The 16,283-nt window shown below is 44.2% G+C and overlaps 1 protein-coding gene across 1 annotated transcript; it reads left to right on the top strand.

Annotated features, from left to right (window-relative positions):
• Window positions 1-780: 780 nt before the first annotated feature.
• On the top strand, window positions 781-5,556 carry haus3 (HAUS augmin-like complex, subunit 3; the record flags this gene model as incomplete). Its single annotated transcript, XM_080741616.1, has 5 exons — window positions 781-1,815; window positions 2,060-2,269; window positions 2,567-2,799; window positions 4,094-4,385; window positions 5,329-5,556. The coding sequence occupies 5 exons, from the start codon at window positions 781-783 to the stop codon at window positions 5,554-5,556; spliced, it is 1,998 nt and encodes a 665-aa protein (XP_080597742.1).
• Between the last annotated feature and the right edge of the window lie 10,727 nt (window positions 5,557-16,283).

Below are 16,283 nucleotides of genomic sequence, written 5' to 3'. Positions count from 1 at the left end.
CTAACCAAAATGGTCAGCGTCGTCACGTTAGGCAGCCTCTAGGGCAGTGGTTCTCAAACTTCTACATTTCAAGGCCTCCCCTTAACTCTTGAGAGTGTACAAATGGGGTTTATTTGGTTCCATTTTATACACACTGTCTGTCAAAGTTACAGACTTGTATGGGTCAATTTAGACCCCCCTAAAGGAACCCACGGAGTCCCTGGAATCCACTTTGTGAACCAATGCTCTGTCTAGGGCATTGGTGGAAAAAGTACTCACATGTTTTACTTGAGTAAAACTATCAATATTCCAATGTAGAAATACTGTTACAAGTAAAAGTCCGGAATTAAAAATGTACTTGAGTAAAACCTGTAAAAGTACAAATGTATTGGTATGAAAATGTACTTAAAAGTACCGAAAGTAAAAGTACTGATTAGACAGAGTGGCCTATTATATATAAATATTAGGAACCATGCACAGCATCTTCACCTCAGTGTGCTATGATGAATGTACTCTTTCTCAATATCATATTCTTAATCTTTTCCTGTTTTATTGCTGTTGATGTTATGTTATTGAAGCTACAAGGAAGTGAAACTAAAATCTACTCTTTTGTGCTTGTATGAAATGTTACAAATACAAATCTTGTTTTGCTCCTATTTGTTTTGTTTTATAAGATGACTGATACTGTACTCTCTCTACGTCATCCTCAGTACCACTTCCACTGCTTCTCTATAATCTTCCTTAATCCTCACTGTACAACCGGTGTGACACAATAGCTAGCAGTCTCGAACCGCCACCACCATGCTGAATGGTGCCCAGTTTGTGGAGGCAATTGGTTGCCTCGGTTACCCCGGTGCAGCATCTCTGAAGGGCTCAGAGTTTGACTGGCTGTTCGACTGTGCCCCGGAGAACCTGCACTTCATGCGCTTTGTCTGCCGCACCCTCAATCCAAGTAATGTCATCACTGTGGAGGAGGCGGGTGCCTTCCAGGAGCTACGGAAGTCTGGAAAGCCCCTTCTGGATAACACTGCCCTGAGCAAGGTCCTTAAGACCATTGGACCTTCAGACGGCAACAGTGGAAACATCTTGGGACCTTCATCCAACTCCTTCTCCTCCTTTGTGGAGGAGGGTGATGTGAGCACAGAGGACTTGGAGGCAGAGCTTCAGGCCCTTCGCAACGAGAAGGAGTTGAAACAACATCGTTATAACAAGCTGCAGGTTTTGGGCACCACTCGCTCTGATGTTAACTTGCGTCTGGCTGCTGAGCAGGAGAGTTCCTCCTGCAAACTAAAAGAGGCCAATGCTGCAATTGGAGCTGAAAACGCTGGCAACAATGCCTCATTAGAATCCCTAGTAGGTGAGTTGAACACCTTGGGTTTGCACCTCCTTGTCGAACCAGACTCGAAAGTCCAGGAAGGGGGAAATGGCGAAACAGTGGCCCCATTGAACCCCTCCAGGCCCCAAACTACCCTGGTCCTCCTTTCCCGGCTCTCCCCAGAGCCCTACTTGCAACAGGAAGAGCTCAACACCAAAACCCTCACTGCTTTCACCCAGAAGCAGTTCTTTGAGGGAATCTCCGATATTGTCTCGAACTCCTCCCCCGAACGCTTTCAGGTCCTAGATCTCAGCTCCTGTGGAGTGGAGGAGGAAGATGATGATGAGGAGGAACAGCTGCAGAAGGAAGGGCAGAGAGCGGTGGACCGGAGGAGGAAGGAGATGGCCATGCTTCAGTGGTCTCATCTTGTGGCTCAACACCAGCTGCTGAAGGCCAAGGCACAGGAGAACAGCATCAAGACTGCAATAGACTGGCTGTCTGCAAAGCGCTCTCTTGCCAAGGTAAAGAAGTACAGTCATCATGGTTTATCTGCTCTGCTCTACGTTGTACTTGTATATTATTACCATACCGAGTTGGAATTAGAAATTGGTGACGAGTGACTATTCACCTATAATATAGGCTAGTTTATTAAGAGTTTTTTTTAACACTAACGGATTGTTTTAAATTTATTTTAAAAAGCAATTATTTTGAGTTCATATTTTCCTACTTACTCCGTCCTTCTGCTTTGTGTTTTAAATCTATCAGAGTGTTTCCACTCCCTCATCTCTACAAGTGCGTGAGACAGTGTCCAGGAGGGAGCTTCAGGCTGTGGAGGCAGAGATCGAGGCCCTGCTTCACGGCCCAGTGCCCGTCGCTCTGAGGGAGGCTGCCAGGCTGATCAACATGCCTGTGGTGAGGGGTGATCTGGCTCTGCAGCTGGCCAGGCAGGACTACTACACCTCCAAACAGGACCAGGTTAGTTAGCCATGCCAGTGGGGCGACTATTTGAAATCAGTTCTGTTAGCCATAACATCTATGACAGTCTGGAAAGTAAACGTTACTGAACTGCAGTTATCTTTTAGCGTGACTGCTGTTTAGATTAAAATTAGTTTTTAAATAAAGATTCCATTTTGATAGTTTTGATCCATAGGACCATGCTATATTTTTTATTATTTCCTCAAAATCTACAACGGTGTCGCCTTCCTGTTTACGATTATTGTCTATCCTACTGTTATCCATCCATGTCATTCTTTCTACAATCTTTCTACTCAGGTGCGTGACTACCTTCTCCGTCAGAAGTCCTCCTTCGACCTGCTGCTCCTGGCCCTGGAGATGGAGCTGAGGAATTGGAAGACGCTGCTGGAGTGGCTGGAAAATGTGCGCTGCAGGCTGGTGAAGTCAGGCGAGGAGGCAGCCCTCAGGATGGAGGCCATGGCCCACCCTGACCTGGCCATCAACCCCAAACCAAGTCCCATTATCAGCTCCAAGGACACCGCCTTCAGCAGGTATGGAGAGCATGGCGGCTGTGTGTTATGTAGCCCTCTGAAGTGCATGGTAAATTAACAATTTAGGTATTTAGCGACTTAAAAGTGTGAGATCAGAATAAGCAGATTATGCATAAAATCCAGTTAACAAACAACAAAGTGAATAGTCACGCAGTCAAGAAACTAGGATACCACTGTCCAAACAACTATCTGAATAACTTTCTTAACATTCGTGATCAAGAAAAACGAATGTAAGTATCAAAAGATCAGAGCAAGTGACTTACAGTATATCTGGCTGCATTTAAAAACTACCATCTATCAAAAGGTGACAAGAAGGGATACAAGATTACAAGAAGAGTGAAGTGGGTAGGGGGTGAGGTGTAGTCTGAAGAGGCGAGTGTTCAGACAGACTGCAGGAAAATTGAGAGTGAGTCCAGTGTTTACCCAGGATGGAGTTGTAACTGTGGCAGTGCCCGTGTAACGCCCGGGATTCGAACCCCCAGGCGTTATACCAGCACAGAGTGTTTTGTACTGGGTGCGGGCAGCAACTGGAAGCCAGTAACGGGAACACAAAAGGGTGGAGACATGAAGATCTTGTGAGGTTGAAGATCAGGCACGCTTCTCTCAGGAAGGACACTCAATCCACAAGGCCACTGAGCTGGCCATAAGCCTGATTTTTCTACATACATGATGCAGTGCCTTATGAGCTCGAAGATGGGTTATTGTACGGTAAAGCATAAATAAGCCATACTGTTTGGGTTTTGACTGCAGTAACCTGACAGTAACTGCACATCTGCTTTCCTGCAGGGATCATGGGAGTCTTTTCTTATCCAAATTATATCGTAATTCTTGTTTATTTAACATGGGCATAAGGTAGAAAATTATTGTTGGACAAATGTATGTTCAACAGCACCCAAAGTTATGCCCACCTTTGATTTCTAGAATGCCATATATCTGAATAACTTACATGCTAGACATAAAAGATTGTCCGACTTCTGAAACTAGGCCTAATTATAGCTACTGTAGCAATCTTGCCAACAAACACAAATGTCCAATGTACTTTATTTATGTGAAGTTAACTTCATTATTAGAAATTGTAGTTGATTTAATAAAATTAACGAAAAATATATATATTAACAAAAACAAATCGACGTCTGAATTTTGAATTTGGATACACCTTATTTCATGAATTATTATTGATAAATTCTAGTCAAGAAAATGCTCATTTCGGCTCTAAAAGGCTGCCATTGACTTGTGTAACACACATTGACCCATATCACCGGTTTGAATTCAAGTCTTCCTCCTTCTCACTCAGGCTGCTCCAGATCCTAGAGGCGTACAAGTCCAACTCAGGTGCTGGTCGAGCGGACCACTTCCACACCTACGAGGCCTTGGACCAGGCTGCCCGCAGCCTGGCCTCCGACCTCCGGTCAACCCGCGAGGCGCTGGCAGGGGCATTGCGCCAGCTGAGCTACACGGGTGCCCGCCTCTCCAGTGACTACAAGATGCTCCACAGTGCCACGCACACGGAGCTCCAGCAGCTGGTCTTAGCGCCGCAGGTACGTCCCGCGGCCCTTACAGACCAGGAGCTCTGCCCCAACGCACAGGTACTGTACAGTCTTCTTTACTCCTTCTCTAACTCGCCGCTGCCGCCTCCAGTTCCACAGCGCATATAAAGTGTGTGCAGGATAGAATGTGAGTTTTACTTCTATTCAAGCCACTGTTGGTGAGGGAAGCTGGTAGCACTACTGGTGTTTTTTTTTTATTTCCTTTTCTATTGCACAATTTCCCTGAGTCTGGGCTGTTATATGAAATGTGCTATATAAATTAATTTAACTTGACATTTTACGGTCTCACAACTATTCTCATGACGACCATTTTGTAAGAAAACACGTTGGTTTTATTAAAACACTGCATGATAAACTTCTTCAAGTAGTTATTTATTTAAGTAATTCCATCAATAAAATTCCTTGTGTTATTTTTCTATTTTATCATGAGAGAGCTTTCATTTCAGGTTAACTGAAGATGAGAACTCCTACTAACGATATTTTCTCCCTCCAGATTTCATTTCAGTTTGGCGTGAATATTATCTAGAAACGCTGTGTAATGCTGTACTTTCTCGTCTGTATAAATAAAACCTATGATGTTCTATGATTTATGACCTTTTGAATGACAATGCAGAATTTATATTGTACTCTAGATTACTAATACAGTCAGTGATTCTCAAAGTCATTCGTTCCAAGGACCCTTAGTTTGAAATGCATTATGCATGTCATACTCTTTTGAAATATTTTATTTTGTATTTCTGGGACCTCAATCTATACTGTAAAATCCTCAGTGTTAGTTTAATTCTTCTGAGCGTATAGAAATGGGTCCTAATACTTTGCTTCCATTGTCTGCACTCACAATGTCCATTAGACGCTGAGGAACAGTGCTCTAGTCTTAACGTGTGTGTATCTTTTTACTGTGTACAATATAGCCTAGTTGTTACAAGCTCACTTACACAATCTCTTTCCTCTCTGTGTCCTTGCTGCTGTCTCTCCTCCCTAGGAGTTGTCAGGGAAGTTGGTGGAGGTTGAGTCCCAACTAAAGACCCTGCACCATCTGATGCAGAACATTACTGATGATGTCAAGGCCAAGCGTTCCCAGCTGGAGCGCAGCGTCCTCCTCAGGAGAGAGAGGGAACTGTACGTCTACTTCCATCTGGACCCCCTGCTGCTACAGAGAGTGGTGGAAGACCAGGAGAGCAAAACGGCCTCCAAGGGAGAGTGGCAATAACAAAATGCCATCCAAAGAGTTGAACTCAATGCAGCACTACAAACTAAGTTTGAAATGAATCAATTATTCAACAACCCAACCCTGCAGTTGGGGTTCAGAGGCTTTTTGAGCCTCTGTGGAACAATTCAAAGCGTGGGTTAAGTCTACGGATCTCAACCGAAGCCTTTTTAAACTGAAACCTTGGCCAGCATGACAACTTGGGAGGATCTTGAGTTGACTGATTCTTATCAAAGAACTGTCTATATAATGGCATCTGCTGCCAGCCTGCCACTGAAATAAAATGTTGTAGAGTTGTTTGTTCTGCTACTAGCAGGTTTTTGTTTATTTCAAAAGAAATGTTTTACAACTAATCAAAGGAGTATGGGGAGTGGTTTTAAATGATCTCTTAACATTTTTCTGAAATTGGTTTCCGTTTGTCTGTTTTATAAATGTAATAAAATTTTAACGCAATCTTTTTATCCCCCTGTGTTATCTCCCCCTCTGTTTATTTATTTTGGCTTTTTGTCCCTTTTTAATTTTCAGGTTTTGAAAGAGTTTATTGGAATATATTTACAGATAATTATAATCTGAACAACTAGAGTAATCTTACTGTAGAAGAGGCTCTGGATTTGATCTGTAAAAGGGCTCAACCTTCATACTGTAAGTAAGAGTTTAACCCTCTGGAATTTGCCGAAGTAACACTGGTTTCTCCCCTGTCTTGTTTAGGACGCTGATGTGAAGGGTATAGAGGTAGCTTGTCAGGCAGAGTAACAACAGTAGGAGTGGCAGATCATCAGGCAGGGCAGAGGTGTAGAAAGGAGGAGGTGGAGAGATGGATAGCTCTGGCAGCAGCTTGTACTCTGGTCCTTTGTCCCAGTCGGCCCAGAGGATCCTGGCTGCTCTCAGAGCTCAGAGTCTGCAGCAGCCCACCAGAACCCGCTCCAGGAACAGTGAGTCCGGGGTACACTAGAGCAGTGGTTCTCAACCTTTTCAGTCCGCGACCCCCAAAATAATCACATTTTAACTGGGGACCCCCCCCCCCCCCCCCCCCCCCCCACCCCACCCTGACGAGCACTAAGAGTTGAGGCATTACATTTTGTATAACATGGTCTCACAACACCTTGCCTTGTGAGGTCTTGTGAGCATGTAGATCAACTATTTTCACAATTTCTGCCTCCAATATTTGGCCAATGTTTAATTTGCCATTGTATACGTATTAAAAAGTCCTTAAATTGTCATTTGAGAAATGTGCAGATACCCTAAATACACTTAATTTATGTTGGTTTGTTTACTTGAGTGAGGAAAAACAATGTTGCACATTAAGTTTATCATCTGGGGACCCCCAGGTTGAGAACCACTGCAGTAATAGAGACAAGGATGGCATGGTTTTCATACCGTATTGCTATGCAGGTTTACGAGGGGTAGAAGGAATGTGGTTTAAATACTTAAACGTTTACATTTCTTAAACGTTTGAAATTGCCCAGAAATGCATCAACAATTTAACATAATGTAAAGTTGAATACCAACTGGCAACTGTCTGATATCTTCAAATCTAATCAAAACTGTTGAGTTGGAGTTCCTCAATTGTTAATGTTTACTCCCCTGTGGTAGTGGAGAGGGTTTATGGCAGCCAGCTAGCTCACCGGGTTGAAGGCAGCTGGACCAGAAATCAAGAAGAGAGGAGAAATGGATCAGATCAGTGAGTTAACCTGACCATAATGTTTCATGCAGAAAATCACCTTACACATGCATAAGCGTTTCTTTGTTGTTAAAATGTTGAAGCTCTATTCTGATGGTTATCATTAGTATATACTTTCAGTAACCGGTCTCTATCTTTAAAATGATCCCTGACCAATAAGCCAAATATGCCTCAATAATTATAATTGTCCTATATAACTAAAATGTAATATTAAAAACACCTTAAATAAACTTGCCACAAAAAGTTCGGAAATCTAACTTTGGTCGATTATATCTCCCCTTTAATAAACCCAAATGGTATTGTGTTTTATATCATTTTTATCGTTGATTTGTCACCTTTACAACGAAGTACAGCTTGTAAGCATCGGGCATTCGAGCTACACAGCCAAACGTGTGGGTAGCGCCGACCAGAATTTTGCCAAAATGGCCTGCAATATACTGTTCTGCTGGCATTTACTCTCGTTTTGGGCTTCCGCAGCTAGGAATGTAGGGGGGAAATGCAGCGATGTATGTGTGAAAGGAGGAATCTGTCGAAGCAGTGGTGTGAGAGTCTATCAATGACATGCTTAAACAACACCAGGAGCTGGCCTGTCTATTATAGTAGAAAGATTGTCCTATATAACTAAAATGTAATATTAAAAACACCTTAAATAAACTTGCCACAAAAAGTTCGGAAATCTAACTTTGGTCGATTATATCTCCCCTTTAATAAACCCAAATGGTATTGTGTTTTATATCATTTTTATCGTTGATTTGTCACCTTTACAACGAAGTACAGCTTGTAAGCATCGGGCATTCGAGCTACACAGCCAAACGTGTGGGTAGCGCCGACCAGAATTTTGCCAAAATGGCCTGCAATATACTGTTCTGCTGGCATTTACTCTCGTTTTGGGCTTCCCTGACACTGAGCTTAACATTAATAAAGTGTAAAAATTGCCAATATGTGTTGTTTTTTCTTTTCCTTATTACTGTGAGAGAGTGCCATCATTCAATGCCCCAAGTAACAAAGGTGAAGACCAAAAGAACAGTAGTGCAGGCCTGCCAGGCCATTTTGACAATTTTTGGAGGAGCGCTACCCACACGTTTGGCTGTGTTTCTCATTCCACGAATGCCAGATCCTTACAAACTGTACCTCATTGTAAAGGTGACGAATCAACGATAACAATGATATCGAACACAATACCATTTGGGTTTATTAAAGGGGAGATATAATGGACCGAATGTTGGCAAATTTTGGGTCAGCGCAACCCACACGTTTGGCTGTGTAGCTCATGCCTCGAATGCCCGATGCTTACAAGCTGTACCTCGTTGTAAAGGTGACAAATCAACAATGAAAATTATATAAAACACAATACCATTTGGGTTTATTAAAGGGGAGATATAATCGACCAAAGTTAGATTTCCGAACTTTTTGTGGCAAGTTTATTTTAGAAATGGTTACTCTTTCACTCCATTGGGACAATGCCTATCACAAGTTGATGTCATTTGTCCATGTGTGGTCTAACGCTATGGAATTTATGGAACGCAAAAGAAAAAAATGTCCTAAGCTTAATATGAGCATCAAATGAATATTTCAAATATGTATTTATTCATTTTTTGTGTTGCATATACGTTCCATAAATTCTATTGGGCTGGACCACACATGGACAAATGACGTTATCATCAACTTGCGATCATCCCCTCTTGAGTAAAATATGAAATGTTTCTAAAATAAATAAAATATTTGTTTTCAAAATATATATTTTAGTTATAGAGGTCAATTATAATGTATTTAGGCATTTTTGGCTTATTAGCCATGGATCCCTTTAACAAACATAAAATACATTTTGAGGTGGGTTGCCAATTTCATCGAATAAAGAGTGTATAGAATTATCATGTTAAATTTGTGTTCCAGTTGCAATTTTGACTTTGAATGTTACTCATTTACAGTATTCTGTGTGAGTTCTCGCATTGATTGTACAAAATTGGTAAATGCACTAAAAAGCTGGAGAGACCACTGTTACTGAACAAACACTCCTAAACATTATTCACTGTCATATGTCTGTTGAAAACATTACAGCAGATTTATTTTTCCAGAAACTCCAGAATCCTTTTTTCACATAGTGTACAGCCGGAATTGTATTATCATGACCCCTAAATGTAATCCTTTCCCTTTTATCATACAGATGGTTGGGGAGGACTCAGTCCACCTGGGTCTCCTCTGAGGAGAGGGAGATCTCCCACACTCCAGACTGCTCCCAGTCATCCCAGGCCTCTTCCATCTCTCAGTCCTCATATTCCCAGGACCGAAGTATGTACCCATGGCCCCAAGCTGGCTATCAGTTCTCCCAGGCCTACTCCCAGAGAGAGAACCACCACCTTCCCCCTGCTTACCAGTGCAGCCGAGCCCTTTCCTTCTCCCAGGCAGAAGTCTCCCCAAGCCCAGGCTTTATCTGTGAGCCAGTTCCCTCTGACTCCAGAAGCAGACACACTCTGTCCCTACAGACTCCCCAGACTCTTGCTAAGCACAGTGACAGTGCCTGGATTGAGTGAGTAGCCTTAGAAGTAGAAACACACACATGCGCTGCAGCTATGCACATCTGTATTTCACATGGATTAAGCCTGCGATTTTCAGGGAGAAGGCAATTAGCTAATATGCTTATCAAGGACTATAAGCATATTAGCTAATTCACAGAGCCACTTTTGCCTTCTCACATACCCTTGTTAAATTCAGAGACTGTCAATGAGGGAGTCTAGGAAGAAATACTAAATTTGTTTTCATTCACTTTCTCTCTCAGGTCAACTGAAGGAACCAAGCCATGTTTCATACTCAGCCTTGCCCCTGAGGATGAGAATTCGGATGAGACGTTCTTCCCCAGAATTGAGCACCTTGGGACCCAAAGAGACAAGCTTGCCTTGGCCTGTGATGCTGCACCTACCAGTTTAAAATGTATTCACAGGCCTGAAATCCACAGAACAAAGGTACAGCAGGAAAACTGGTCTGGTAATGCATTACTGGGTGCCGGAGATTCGCACCCTGAACTTGATGAAGATGTGTCACCTGAAAATCAACCAAAGGGGCAGTTGCTCATGTCCAATCTCACTGAAGTGCACTGCACTAGTGCAGAAGATGAAGGCGTATGTCAGGTCCCTGTGTCTGGAACCGCCATGTTTGAAGATCTGTTTCTATCTCACGGTCATTTGGGTCACATTACAAGAGAGGTGATGGACTGTGATGGACAAATAATGCCAAGGCAAGATGGAGAGGAAGAGCCAGGCCACACAGTAGTTCTGGAGAACGAGATTGGAGCGGGAAGAGCTCAAATAATGGAGAGCGTGCATGATCGACAGAATAGAGCTACATCGGTAGAGGTAGGATGTGAGGTGGTAGATGCAGACCTCCTTTTAGATCTCAATGAAAGAAAAGCAGTCTATCAAATGGATGAAGATGTCACAGGATACAGTGGAGAGGCAGACCGAGATGAGTTCACCATCCATGTGCAAAATGAAATGGATGCAACGCTTGACTGTGGTACAGATGATTCTACACCTGTCTGTAGAGGAGAGAGCAATTTCTACATCAAGGGGCTTACGCCAGAGAGAAATGGTGTTGAGTGTGAAATTGAAGACCGCAAAGAAATCTCTGCAGGTGCTAGTCATACCCATGGTCTAGATAGCATCCATCTCCGTGTCGAAAACAGGAACACAAACTATGAAGATACAATGCAGCAGGACAAGAAACAAAATTGGGGTCAAAGTAAAAAGAAACCAGACCAGGTTCACGGCACAGAGATGCCACTGGTACAGGAAAAGTCAAGCAAGCCAAGACTGGTATCTGGTGACCCGGCTGTTGGCAACCAAATGATAAATGTAATGGAGGGAACATCAGAGGTGGAGCATGATGGAAGGATGGAGGAAGGAATAGAGACTAGCATTCAGGGAAAGGAGATGAAGCGTGGTTGTGTTGATCAGCCAAAGGAGGGACAGGGATGGATGGAAGGTGGAGGCCGAGGTGCTGATCTGGAGGTTATCCCAGAGGAGAGGCTGAAGAACGGGGATGAGCCACCGATGACCCCTGCAGGTAGACAGCCTGCCATTATGCTCTGATTTCATACTCGGGGAGTGGTGTTTTCCACCTCTGAATATGAGGTTGGGGCGAAATGGCCATTGAATGAATTTGGGCAATGGAGTAACATTTATTGGCGAGTGCTGTGCACAGTGGTCCTCGTGTATAAAAATATTCCTCAACTTGGCTCTGGGTTGCATAACGGATGCATTTCAAATGATAGGCCTTCAACAATTTAAATCAAAAGTATTGTATTGTATTTTGTATAGTTAGATTAGATCTGAGAGATTAGTTTTAGTTGTTGATATTTTGCAAGTCATGCACCTTTTTATGCAAGTGTTTAGTATTTGCGGAAATGAGAGAAATAATTTTAGGTCAGCTGCTGATGAATTGGCACTAATACCATTCACCAGTAGAGTGTGCTAGAGAGCTATAGAAGCTCAACCCCTGTACTGAAGGAGACTGACATTATCTGACATTAAAAGCACTTTTTTTGTCTGTCCCACTGTACCTGTTCCAACACATTCATCATGTTGGAACAGGAAGATCAGTAAAGCCATACTAGAAAAGGAAACAGTTATATTAACTACTCGTATTACTACTAGTCCTACCTAAAATAAAGTTTCAGGTAGGTGACATAATTTCAGCAGGAGAGAGTACCTATTTATCATCATTATTATAGTGTTCCAGTTCCTATTTTGTCAACTCATTTATTTGTGTCATCACTGCCAATGTCACTTGTTTAATCTGCATCCTGACTGAGTTCTCTGTCCTGATTGGATACAATTGGTATCCTAACCTGAAAATCTTTTTCAGAGATGGAGACTCCTGTTACTGAACAAACACTCTATAACAATGAATACTCAAAATATTGAGCTAAACACTAATTTTAACCAAAGAAAATCACTTACCCTACCTTTAATATGGGTACAATTATTCTGTTGTTGATATTTTTTTGCATATTTGATTAATCTGTGATTAATTTAGTACAAGATGATGCTCATCACAAATGATCCGAACCCAAACATTGATGGCAGTCAAAAATATAACTTGTTTTCAGACTATGGAACAACAAACACAAGCATTCACATAGACATTTTAGATGTATACAAGTACCATATAAACACGAACCAATAGGCAGGGAATTCAAATAAACAATCTACTAAAAGAAAATGGAAAGGCTGCTGGCAGTGGCACCATCAAACCACAAAGGTAACTAAAATTACCATATTTTTTAGAGCAACACTTTGAAGCTGAGCCACAGTTCTCTCTCACAATGCTCCTCCTCACTCTGGGGGAATTGGACTCTTTTTGTGAAATGCACAAATAGCACTGGTATTTCAGTGGATTACTCTGTGGCATTGGGGACCTGGCTGGCTAATGTTGATATTGCGGGAAACCACCAGAAATGGGTCCACGACCCATTTTGGATCTTGCGCCGTCATTTTAGGAAACCGTTGCAGTGTAGAGGCAGCTCCGGCTCTGCTTCAGATGGTGTCAAATAACTCTAGACCTGGCTCTGTGCCAGACTTATATTATCCTCCTACTGAGGACGAGAGTGTTGCTGAGGAGACTCACTCAGCGCTGACGAGGGATGTTATTAGCTCGCTCACGTTACAGTGCACAGGAAGGAAGCGCAGGGGCTCGGCTGCTGAGACATTGCTGAGTCAAGGAGCACACACTCACATGCATAATCACAATTGTGAATCGTGTAGTGACAACGTGTCTGCGCCGGAACTGTTGTTAATGCTGCGCGGAGACTGGGCTGGCTGACCTTGCCTGAGGTCACGTGCGCAAGCACACACACACACACACACACACACACACACACACACACACACACACAGAGAGACACACACACACACACACTTGATTAGCTCTGTCATAGTGCTTACTCCAAGAGGCACTGCATCCTCACCTCCTCTCTTTCAGAAGGCTCGAGTGCAAGAATTTTGTCCCAGGAGAGACGTGGGAGATCGTCGGGGTTCAGAGCCCCCCGCCTCTGTGGGAACCCCCTCCCAGACACGCCCCTTCATCGCCATGACAACCCTACAGTGAGTTTCATTTGAAACACAAAACTCTAGTCTGGGGCTGGGTGATATGGCTTCAAAATCAATATCACGATTATTTCAAACTATCAGTTACACAGCCTTACTCTGGTCTGACATTTTAGGGTGGGACTGAGTGCACCCAAATTACAACCATTGACTGATGTTAGTTTGTGATTCATTGTTTTTAGACCGTTTTGCATCATGCTGTATTATGCTGTATGCTTTATGGAAGCATACAGTAGTTGTCTTTCTTCCTATCCTCTGTCTCCTTCCCCTCCACAACGAAAAAATCACACCCGTGTGAACTGAGCGGTGGTTTACCCACCAACCCCCTCCCCTCCCCCCCTTCCCCCCTGTGTGTGTGTGTGTGTGTGCGCGTGTGTGTGTGTGCCTGGCCTGGCCTGAAAACAGCGCCCCTCCCTTAACATGTGAGGTCATAAAAGGTACTACACCACATGAGGCTACATACAGACCCACAGACCCACCCACATACCCACATACCCACCCACATACCCACCCACATACCTACACACACGGCCACGCTATGGAGACGGTGTGACCACCGCTCAAAAACGCTGACAGTGAAAGGGAATCTTGAGCATTACGCCTCGGTCTAGCCCTTTCCCCCAGATGCAGATAACGACGAATCCAGCCTGTGTGAAGCGAGAGAAAGTTTGACAGTGTTACGACACGCTGAAGAGTGATGGCTCCCCACTGGGTGATAAAAGTAAAAAAGAAAAGGCTCAACAAAGTAGTCCTCAGTGCAGAGGTAGAGAGAGAAACACACACAGAGGGAGAGAAAGTTGAGCTGCAGAGGAGGAGAAAGAGATAGGGGGGTGGGGGGCGTGTAGGATTGACCATATTGCTGTGATCAGCGTTATTGCAACGCAAGCGAAGATGGCTCCATTATGTCAGTCAATGCACCCAAATCCACCCTGCCTCTAAAGATCTTACACACTCACACACAGACACTGGGCTATTGTCCATAGTTCGTCTAAATGTATCCAGTAGCACAGCACCCTTGAGGTTTGATGACTTTGTCAGCAGGAAAAGGCTTCTGTTTACAGTTGCTCTTTTCTCTGGGAGAGCTGAATCATCGGGCTACCTACTCACTATTCACAGCAGCCAGCCACACACACACACACACACACACACACACACACCCACACACACACACACACAAACGCACACACGCAGTGACTTCCTCTTTCAATACATGTGCATGGATTTTGGCTTAGTGGCAACTGGCAACACAAAGTCAAGTTCTCAGAAGGTGTGGTACTGAGCTATGAATAATGCAGCAGGTGTTATGATGTTGGGAACTAAGGTCATATTGGGGTGAGCATGTGCTTTGGGGAATCATGTTGTTTATGACTGCCTGCCCTGGTTCCTTCTCTGCCTCCCCACCCCTTCTTCTGCCTTCCTCGGCTTTGCTAGTTCTTTTTCAAGTCTCTCTTTCTCTCACACTGAGAGCGTATTTGCTTCTGGTTGCCTTGATGTGTCTATCAACCTCCATGTGCATGCGCGTTCGTGTGCCTGTGTGTGTCCCTGAGAGAGTGTGTGTGTGTGTGTGTGTGTGTGTGTGTGTGTGCGTGTGCGTGTGTGTACGTGCACGCGTTTGTGAGCGTGTGGGAGAGAGCGTGTGGGCATGTGACTGTTACACAGCTTCAGGCTGGCTGCATCAGACCCTGTCTGAGTGTCTGTCTGATTGTCTGGGACACAGCGCTCACCGCTCAGGGCCGAATTCATCGTAGTGTTCTTTATAGGGCATCGGAGCAACTGACAGGTCTGGTGGTGGTATACCTTAAATAGACATTCTCTCCCCCATTTCCTCACCAAAACCCTCCCTCTTCGCACTGATCCTTCCACTTGCTTTTCCAGTGATTTCCGGGCTGGGCTTTTACTTTCATAAGTCTCTGGTGATTTCTGCATTTTGCTTGCATTGTCAAATTACCTTCAGTATGAGTTGAAGTAATAGGATAAGGGGTGCATTCTCCTTTGCATCCATGCTCTTTACGTGCAACCGGAGAGTGTGATCGCTCTAGACTAACGTGAGGAGGAGCATAGGTTCTCTTCTCCTCTGTCCACTTATCTAAAGTGATTTACCCCCAGCCTAGGTATTGACTGCAGAGGTAATGCATTCACAAGCACAAAAACCGAGGGTTTATTTTTACATTGCTCTCTTGAAATTATCTTTTCTCTTTCTCCACCTCTGTTTGTCCATGTCACTCTCCTCTTTTCTCACTTTCATTATGGAGGCTGATAGCAGAGGCTCCAGAGGTACGGGATCAAGGAAGGAGCGAATCACTGAAAACGCTTTCACCTCTGGGCAAAACGTCTCCTTGGAGGTGGACCGAGTCACGTCACCCCCGATCCCCACTGTTCCTCTCAAGAGGAAGCATGAGGTTTTACCTTACCAAAACTCCGACCCTCCACCCAAAATCCGCCTGCCGAGGCGTCCCAGGAAGTGGGAGCCACCCCGTTCCTCTCAAGGCAGGGCAGAAAGTGGACAGGACGAAGTCCCACCCGTTGACTCCACCCCGAAACACCCTGGCCACAGTGCAGCCTTTACCCCCAGTCCACAAGTTAATGTTGGTGATTCCAGTCACATAATGGAAGGAAAGGCAAGGCTGCGAGTCCCCAAACATGACGTGAAACCGTCCAACATATCCCTACAGAGTGAGAAGAGGCTTGAGGCACCGGGAGAAAGGGAGCTTGGATCACCTAGAGATGCATCTGGTTCTGAAACCACGGCCGCTCCCAAAACATCCAAACTGCCAAAGCAGAGACAGGCTAAACGTAGAGCGCTCAAGGCTCAGATTGGCGAAAACACTGTCCAGAAGGAGGCTAAAACAGCCAAGCCCCAGAACCAGGCCAAAGCTACTTGTCTGACCACTGCCATCAGCTCTGACCCTAGAGTGAAGGATGTTGGGAAGTTGAGTGCAGAGGAGCAG

The sequence above is a fragment of the Nannobrachium achirus genome (assembly GCF_963921795.1).
Source record: "Nannobrachium achirus genome assembly, chromosome: 14".
Taxonomy (NCBI): domain Eukaryota; kingdom Metazoa; phylum Chordata; class Actinopteri; order Myctophiformes; family Myctophidae; genus Nannobrachium; species Nannobrachium achirus.
This window is presented reverse-complemented; position numbering and strand designations above follow the sequence as displayed.